The sequence below is a fragment of the Pseudonaja textilis genome, chromosome 1 (assembly GCF_049901715.1).
Source record: "Pseudonaja textilis isolate UNSWEBS1 chromosome 1, rPseTex1.2, whole genome shotgun sequence".
Taxonomy (NCBI): Eukaryota; Metazoa; Chordata; class Lepidosauria; order Squamata; family Elapidae; genus Pseudonaja; species Pseudonaja textilis.
In genome coordinates this window covers 303,795,576-303,805,519 of record NC_141990.1, presented here as the reverse complement: position 1 = coordinate 303,805,519, position 9,944 = coordinate 303,795,576, and the positions used below count along the sequence as shown (strand labels likewise).

Below are 9,944 nucleotides of genomic sequence, written 5' to 3'. Positions count from 1 at the left end.
GCGACGGGGATCGACTGGGAAGGACGACGCCTCCTGGATCGCCCCTGGAAAGGGGTGGTGCGGCATCTTCGCGCGCGCGCGCGCGCCGAAGAAGTTAGTTCCTGCTACTCCGGGTCCATCTCCTCCTCTTTCTCCTCCCCCGGCGGACGGCGGGGAGGGCGGGGGACCGCGGAGGGTGTCCTGGGTTGGCTGTCCGAGGGAACTCGCGCCCCGGGGGTGTAGTTCAAAGTTTGTAGCCACGTGGGTTAGCACGCGGAAGGAGGAGGGTCCCGGGGTTTTTTTGAACCCCTGCCTGACACCATCGGAGCCTCTCTCAGCGCAAGAACTGCTGCTGTCAGGACATTCGCCATGCCTTCCGCGGAGATCATCAGTGGGAAAACCGTTTCCGCGTAAGTTCCCTCCAGCGTCTCGGTGCACAGATTTGGGGTTGGAGATTCACGCTGACATCGGTATCTTTTTCTGCAAAGAAAAAAAAGGTGTGGGGGGGGTTAGTATTAGGAGATTTTCCAGATTCGGCAGGGCGGCAACATCGTAAGCATGTCATGTGGTATACCTGGGTTGTTGTCTAGTACATAGGTATGATGAAGAATGTGTTCCTCAGAAGGTAAAATCAATCCTAAGAACCCTAACGTTACAGTCCAGTCGAACACAGTGTGATCTTCCATTAATCTCTACTTAGAGGTAAACCCCATTGAATTCAATGAGATTGGGGCATGCATAAGTGCACCATGCTGCCTCCCGTCCCTGTCCTATTGTCCCCATTTAATCGTACCTATTTTCTGTATTCTTACTCAAGTTTATACTTATACCTATTATTTTGTAAGTGATTGACAAATCAATCAATAAATAAAATAGCCTGCAGATGTTTCTCAAAAAGAGAGCGTGGGGATCAGCACTTGCTTGGAGTCCCTGCATTCACTGTGCTTTATCAGAGACAAGTTGGGTTTTGCTCCTCCAACAGCCAACCTGTTCGCAATATTATTGTGCGGATGACTGTCTCGAAGGCACATTAAGAGATTTGTCCCTATGGAACAGTTAGTTGGGAGGAAGCTCAACTACAGTAGTCACATAGGCTTTTTTGTGCATATCATGTCACTGTTTGCTTAATTGTGGCCTGTTGGATAACTATTAGAATTATCACAGTGCTCTACACCAGAACCCAACCACTTTACAGCTTACAATAATGATTGAACCCAACCAACATTGCTTTTCAGAAAATGTGGGTCAGCCTTGGCTTCTCTTCCTACTGAGGCATACACATATGGCACAGGGACATGAAAAATTGTTTTTCACACCTTTATTATTTCTAGCCTAGCATTAGCTACTCTGCCTTAGTAAGCTTGAGTTGTTCACTCTCTTGAGCTCGGACTCTAGAATGTCTTAGACAGCTCTTTTTTCTCACCTGCTCTTTGCAAACAGAATCATGCTGGATCTTTTATGTACAGAATTTGAGAAGGCGGAGTATTAGGGCACATGCAAGCACCCCCTACCTATCTGTGAAGTTAGTTAAAGGACCCTCAGTTGGCTGTGTTCTCACAAAACACTGAACCATAAACTAGGCAACACATTTAAGTGATGTGTCATCCTAGCCTGCTTTGGGTTCATGGTTCAGTACGTTGTCATTTGATAAAATTGTGTGTGTGTGTGTAGGGAGAGGATCATGCATTACTCTAGTATATGGTCTATCAAATCACAATATGTCACTTTGATTATACAAGTGACTTCTCTGAGGATTCCTCCTTTTTTTCCCTTCTGTAAAAATGCTCTAGAAAGAAAAGTAACTGAAGCAGTATTGAAATTACAAGGTAACTAATTTGCTACTCCATTCTCCTGTGAGTAGAACTGTACCTCCTACCTAACCATAGTGAGGGAGGCAGGATTTCAACAGGTGCTTGAATCTTGGTATTTGGGACAATTGCATCCAGTTTGTATTAAAGGAACATTAAAGGAAAAGAGTGGAGTGAAAGTGTCATGGGATTAAAGGAAAAATTGGTAATAAATCATGCCTAGATTTGCATATAACTATAAGAGTTCTAATAAGAAAGCATGTTTTTTATTTGTATATGTGTGTGTGTGCATTGTGGTCAGTGCCACCTTGGAAGAGTTGTCATCGGCAGTGATTGGTTGGGCAAAAGGGCTTCATAGAAAATCACATCACAAGATTTTAATGTTAAATTGTCCCTAAATCCAGAAAGATTTGCACAGGAGATATGAACTGACAGATGACCTGCCTGGTAGTAGAAACAGGCCTGTTTTTTCTTTCATTCTGTGCCTTTAATGGTTGGGCAGTTAGCCATTGCCTACTCTCTGACTCCAAATTGTGATTCTGCCCCTCCTCTGTTTCTTGGAAGAGAATTTCTAATTATTGTGCAAGTTTGTTCTATTACACTGATTGCTTGCATAAGCAGGTTCTGGCAGGAGTTAACCTATATAGGTTTTGCTGTGGTGCTAAACTGCCAGGTTCACAGAATTTTGATGCTTTCCTTTCAGATTATAATTGCCAGAAAATGCAGAACAAGGTCCATTTAAAGAAAGAAAACTGCAGCTGTCCAAGTTGGATGTCAGGGATGCATAGCTTATTTCATTCGGATGCTATACTTGATCGCTTAATAACAAATTGAATATACCTGGAAGTAAACGTCACATTGTAGGTGGCAATTCTTGTCAGGCCTTAGTTGTTCTCAAAAAAGCTAAACTAAACAAGTTAATATTTAGGTGGGAAAGCACCAGGAAATCGAAGGGCTATGGGTTGGACTGGAAGTTGAAAAACCATCTGAAAGAATGTAGTAGCAACCTCTTCTGCTTTCTTACCAAGAAACAAATAGGTATGTGATGGAAATCAGTTTTTTTTTTTAAAAAAAAAAATCTGGTAGCGTCTACGCTGCTGTATGCATGCAGACTGTTTTGTTTTTGTGCCTCCAAATCAGTATCGATTCCTAGATGATTGTCTGAACAAGTCCACGCAGTGTTCCTGGCAAGATCTTTCAGAAATAATTTGCCATTGCCTCCTACCTGGGGCTGACAGAGGGGACTAGTTCAGGGTCACCCAGCTGGCCTCATGACTAAGGCAGTATTAGTTCATTCAGGTTCCTTCCTCAGTTACCCACTATGCGGAGTTGATCTCAGATGTGCATATAAACAAAATGGACTTTTAAGAGTACGTGTTCTGCATTCTCTCAAAATGTCTCAATAGCACATTTCTATGCATTGTAGGTGTATCATTTTTTATTGTTTTCAAAAGGAAGCCTTTCCAGCCCAGATCAATTCCCATAAAGATGGTGCTTAATTTCTAGATAAATGCCATTTAATCATGGACATCATGGGTGCTATCATACTCATGGGTGCCACTAAGTGTTGGACTAAGTTTTAAAACTGTGGGAAAGGTGACCCTATCGAGTCTTTTTCTAAGCGTATCTTTGATTTGCTATCTTTCTTTATTGCTTATTAACTCAAGAGTTCCATAATTGATTAACATTTTATATCTTGATCCTGAAATTATACATATGATACAAAATGTTTGCTGTCTTTTGAAATCCATTCATTGTTTTAATACAGAGGTGGGGAATCTTTATTTCTTTATGTTGAATTCCCAAATCTGTTGGCTGCGTTGGCTTGGCCGAAGTGAATTCAGACCAGCAACATCAGGCAGGCTGCAAATTTCAGTTCTCTGCTTTCAAAATCATCTGTATAGGTGTCTGGTTGGCAAAGGTCCCAGTTTTGTTTTAAATAAATCACACTAAAAAGAAATATATCAAGAGAAGCTGCTTTGTCACTTCAGGCAGCACATTTTCTGCATGCAAACAGACATAGTGTTAAGAACACCGATTCTGCTACTTTGAGGCTTCTTGGATTTTGACTAGGATTACCAAGTTTTCAGGGATTTTTTTCCTACCTTATAGAAGAAATACAATTTTCCACAATTGGGAAAAATCTATAAAATTATCCAATTTCAGTTTTATCTAAAATGGAATCATTTTATCCTGTAAGGTTGTGAGGGCAAACCTATGGCACATATGCCGGAAATGGCATGCAGAGCCACTTCTGCTGGCACACAAGAGGTGACCCGGAAGAGCCTCTCTGCGCATGATTGTTGGGTATCTGCTGCGCATGTGCGTAGGAGACGTGCACACATGTGCAGAGGCATGCGGCTGCAGGGGGTCCGTGGGGGGAGTCACGCGTGCATTGCATCATGGATGCAGGCATGCACTTTTGGGAGGGGTGGGATTCGACAGGGTTAACTACCGGTTCGGGGGTTTAAGAGGTTCGGTGATTTATGATGTGCTTCTCTGCACGCTGCGGTAAATTGTCACCTGTAAATCGTCATCAGCACGCTGCGTGCAGAGAAGCAGCCTTTGAAACAGCCTTCTTTTCCTGCTTTTTTAACTGCAGCTGTGCCTCGTTCGGCAGCTGAAGTTGAAAAATCAGGAAATAAAGATCAGGTAAGAGCCCGGGTGGGCGGGTGCGCAAAAATATCAGCAGACATAGAACCGGTTCTATGTCTGCTGCTCTTCAGAGCTACTGGTTCTACAGAGGTGGACAGAACCACCCCTGACTTTTGGCACGCAATGTGGAGAAGATTAGCCATCACTGATGTAAGGTCTACCTGCCAATGTGATGCTGTTTGGTGCTCTTGTTTGTTTCTTTGTTTATATTCTACCTTTTATTATTTTTACAAATAATTCATACTCCACGATCTTTCCTTTTCCTGGTTCCCATGTAGATTCATTTATTCATTCAAAACTGGAAGCTAACATGACCCAGACCATCAACTGCATGAATATTGTCAGAGATTTTTTTTTAGAAAACCAATGATGATGGGTTGAGTACAGTTCAGTGCTTTGTGTAGAAGCGTGCTTGCCTTCTTCACTGAAAAAACAATGGTAAATTGAGCTAATAAAGAACATTCTCAGAGACCAGAAAAATGGTGCATTTTGCCTTCTAGTAAACTGGGTAACTCTGGTCAGGTTGCCAAGAACATATTCTCAGCATTCTAGATATGCTCACAATCCTATAAATCGGGATTCTGATGCTGCTTTTCCCTCAGTGCATCAATTATAGAAAACTCCTATTATTTTTCAGCATTAGGTTACTGCCAAAATAAGACTCCACCTATTGTGCTAAACCATAATTTGTGATTTATTAAATAATATATTGTAATGGACTAGAATCACATACCCCACCAAACATTAAACTATTCTTTGCAATATTTCGATTCGGGCAAATCAGTCCATAATCAGTTGGATTATATGAAACCATTCATCTGTTGTCTTATTTGTTTGAATGGGCTTTCATAGATCAAACATACTCCAGAGGATTTTATATTGCCAGATGCTGCATCAAATCCAGGTGTTTTGGTCATAGGAATTGTAGGGTGAAAAGATCTCATGTGGTCCTCTGTTACATCTTCTTCATTCTAACTCACTGGTTCTGTTGCCTGAAGTTTATGAAAGTACTTCAGTATGCCTGGAGGCTGTATATGGCCCATCCAGGGGTGGGTTGATACCAGTTGGCACCAGTTCGGGCAAACCAGATGCTAATTTTACATCTGGTTCATTGAACCGGTAGTTGCAACAACTGGTTGGCCCCGCCCACCCTGCCCCACCCTTCCCAGGAGTCTCCACGTGGCCCATTTTGGATCCCCGGTAAGGGCAGGGCCCACACAGAGGGCAAAAAATGGGCCTCCGAGAGAGCCTCCGGAGCCTGGAGAGGGGGGAAAACAGGCCTCCTGGAGGCTTAAGAAAAGCCTCCAGAGTCTGGGGAGGGCGAAAACACTCCCCCCCCCACATACACCATGGTTCAGGAAGCTGACTAGGCCACGCCTACCATGAGCATGCTCACCCAGCAACTAAGCAAATGACCAGTTGCTAATTTTTTTAAAGCCCACCCCTGGGCCCATCCCAACAGTGGGGAAGAAGAGTTTTTTTAATTTACTGGTAATAAATTATTGACAAATTCAAGAAATGCAGCTGGGTTGGTCTGTTGCAAGAAATGACTGGTTGCACCCCAAAGATAAACTGTTTTATTATGACAAACTTTTCTGAACTGTCCATGTTGCCAGGCTACAGTTTAGTAGCTGTTTTTAAAACTTCCAAATTGCATTGATTTGGGAATTGAACCTAAAAGAGAAAGCTAGGGAACAAAAATAAATATTCTTCTTTTAGGCCTCAAGAACAACAGAACTGGAAAAGTTATTGTGTGAGATTGTTTCAGGCAGATTTCATAAAGGGAGGGATCTAGATATATCTATCCTTCCCAAGCTTTTTAGGGGAGGATATCATGAGTATAGAATTCATAAGGCTCATGCACAACTGATTAATCAGCACTTACATGTGACCAGGCTATCTGTGAAGTTTAAGAAAAAGTTTCTGTTCTTTATATGTTGCATGGAATTTTCCTTTCTAGCTCAATTGGCATATGAAGCAGCTACAAGAAACTGCTCTCTCAATGACCTTTGGAATTGAAAGCTGTTGCAAACATTTAACATGGCCCATATTGGAAAAAACCAGAATGAATTTCAGCTATTGTGGAATAGTGGATTGCTTTGGGCCTGGGCTTGGGATGAGTGGAGAGCAAATCCTTTCTCAGCCCCAGAATTCACTGGGCAATCTTCAAGCAGCATTGTCTTAAATCATAGATTGTGCTAAAACAAGATTTGTTTAGCCACAGGTTTTTCAATAAGCCAGAGTTGGCTACCTTCTGGCATACTTTAACAGAAGAAAATGTATCTATGTTGCTCTTTATTATAGAAAATTAGACAATCCAATGATTGTTGAATATTTGTTTTAGAGATTTTTCCTTACCCAAATAAACAGAATAACCATGGGTGGGGAAAAAAGCAGCGGGAGTGGAAATTACTTCTGACTTCCTGACTTTGAAGTTGAATGTAGAAAAGCTCTGGAAATTACAAACTTGTGATTGAAGCAATGTGGCAACACTTGAAGCAGCCCCAATTTGCTGTGGGTCCCAAATTTGGGACACATTTCTGTAAGTTACCCCATTTGAGGTATGTTGGTTCAAAAATTGTTCCCCAGTGATACACCATTTTGTTCAGTTGAAGGTTGCAATCAGACAAGACAATAAAAGTAGTATATAGATTGCAAGATAGTATGGTAACCTTAAACCCTGTCCCACCAGGCTCCCTATCCCAGTTAGATTTTCTTTCTTTCCTTTTTATGTTAGGAAAGGAATCTGGCACTATTAGTGCCAGCCAACCTCTATTTTCAAGATCTCTTATGGGCACCATAGGTTTTCTTAGGACATGAAAATGATAATTGACTTGTAAACATTGCTTAGTTTGGATGGGGGAGGGCTATCTGCCCAGGAAAAGAACAAAAGTAAGCAGAATTAGGAGGGATTATCCTAAAAGAGGGGAACTGGAGAGAATGGCACCTAGAATTGTGGTAATTTCTCACTTTTAACTTCTTAGATGCCTCAGGAAAGCCATGCAAGATGCATGGAAGAGAAGTGACAACATATCAAAATTCTAAAAGTCTCCAGTGGTCATAAAGTTTGGGGTTCCCTATTATCAATCATATTGCCTATGTTCAAGCAATTTGCTAAATTAAACTAAGCTATTGTGGCTTATACTGTGATGTGTAAATCCCATCACTGAACTCGTTAACATTTTTGTAAGAAGAAAAGAGTAAATTGCAGTGTGATAAATTATTTTAATTATAAGTTTAAGATCTAATAAACCCATTGGGCAGAGTGGCATTAACTACATTTATTTCATTGTGATTCCAGGCTTCTTAAACTAAAGTCTACATATTTAAATAAGTAAATAGTTACTTTACTTGCCACTTATGGGAATTATGTGGCAAACATCTCATACCCTTTCCTTTTCTGTTCATTTGGGAACATAAATTAGGGATGTTACATTAATTTGCTTGATTTGCAAATTAATTTCATCAGGCCCTTTTATACCCAGCTTAGCACTGCATTTTAAACTGTATGTTTATGAAGCAGAAGGCAGTAATAGAAATGTTGTTACTTAGTACATATGAGAAAAATATTTGTGTGACACAAGCTATTTTATGATCTGCAGTACAGGTCAACTAATGACCACAATGGAGCCCCAAATTTCTGCTGTTAAGCAAGACATTTGTTAATGAATAGAATTTTTTATTGGCCAAGTGTGATCAGACACACAAGGAATTTGTCTTGGTGCAAATACTCTCAGTATATATAAAAGAAAAGATACATTCATCAAGAGTCAAGAATCATAAGGTACAACACTTAATGATAGTCATAGGGTACAATAAGCAATCAAATCATACTAGGGAACAGTCAATATAAATGGTAAGGATACAAGCAACAAAGTTACAGTCATAGAGTCACAAGTGGGAGGGGATGGGTGATAAGGAGTGATGAGAAGATTAATAGTAATAGTAGTGCAGACTTTGTAAATAGTTGGACAGTGTTGAGGGAATTATTTGTTTAGCAGAGTGATGGCTTTTGGGAAAAAACTGTCCTTGTGTCTAGTTGTTCTGGTGTGCAATGCTCTATAGCATCGTTTTGAGGGTAGGAGTTGAAACAGTTTATGTCTGGGGTATGAGGGGTCTGTAAATAGTGAGTTAAGTGAGTTTTGCCCCACGTTACAACCTTTAACACAGCTGTTAAATGAATCACTGCAGTTGTTAAGTTAGTAACATGTTTATTAAGTGAATCTGGCTTCCCCGTTGACTTTGCTTGTCAGAAGGTCGCGAAAGGTGATCACGTGACTCAGGGACACTGCAACCATCGCAAATGTGAACCAGTTGCCAAGCATCCATAATTTTGATCATGTGATCATGGGGATCCTGGTGGTAACTGAAAAATGGTCATAAGTCACTTTTCTCAGTGCCGTTGTAATTTTCAACAGTCATGAAGTGAACGGTTGTGAGTCATGGACTACCGACATGAGAAGTAGATGGGAATTCGCTCTTAGCAAGCTGAAATGGATGTAATGGAATTCATGGAGTGGGATTTGGTGAAATATTAACTGATAGAAGAGATGTCCATGCCATTCAGCTCTTTTATCCAGTGGAAATTACTAAATCGGTTTGGTCAGTAAGAGTCAACACTGGTTTGATAACACATAATCAATAAACTAAATGTTGTGAAATTAAAGCTAACAAGAGATGTTAATTTCTTACAGGACTATCTCAAAGGTTACCTTGAAAAACAAGTATTTGTAATATTAGGAAAAGTTTAAGGAGATCATAGATAAAATACCTTATTTTGGTTCACCCCAAATCACCCCCTCTGTCACTTAATACTGCATTTTCCACTTCTAACCTTTGTTCCCAGTTTATTTTACATACACACATGTACATATGTATGTATGTGTCAGCATTTGCCTGAGCGTAACCAACTCTGAGATACATAATTCACTGTCACCCTTGATCCTGCTTTCCCTCCCACCCCTCTGGTTGTATCATCCAATGAAACACATCCATAATCAAGAGTCATCAATCATGTTCTTCAATTAGATTTTTGCATGGCAGAAGCTTCAGTCATCTAATTCAGGGGTCGCCAACCTTTTGGACCTCAGGGACCACCAAACTCATTATTTTAAATCCCTCGGACCACTAATATGAATTTTGACTGACGTTGGCTTGCTGACGTTTTCCCTGGGAAAATCCCCCAAAAAGTCTGCAGGAAAATTCCCCACCCCGTTTTCCTACCAATCGATCATTCTTTATTTGAGATCATAGGATACCATCTCCAGATTCATTCTCAGGGGGAGAGAGAGAGACTTTTGGCTTCATGCAAGGAAAGCAGCAGAAGTCTTTCTTTCTCTTCCCCAAACTCTGCCAGAAATGAGTCTTTGTGAAACTTGTGCCGGCGCAGCTTTCTTGAAACAGGATGCCTTGCAGGGTCCCAAAGACTCATTTCATTTGGAGGAGATAAAGAAAGACTTTTGCTGCTTTCTTTGCGTGCAGCCAAAAGCAGAAGAAAGAAGC

The 9,944-nt window shown here is 40.9% G+C and overlaps 1 protein-coding gene across 1 annotated transcript in view; it reads left to right on the top strand.

Annotated features, from left to right (window-relative positions):
* The first annotated feature begins 306 nt into the window (after positions 1-306).
* MTHFD1 (methylenetetrahydrofolate dehydrogenase, cyclohydrolase and formyltetrahydrofolate synthetase 1) overlaps positions 307-9,944 on the top strand; it is a 73,289-nt gene continuing 63,651 nt past the window's right edge. The window contains exon 1 of the mRNA XM_026698623.2: positions 307-389. Coding sequence (XP_026554408.1) covers positions 349-389 — 41 coding nt within the window. The 5' untranslated portion in view covers positions 307-348. The remainder of the gene's footprint in view (positions 390-9,944) is intronic.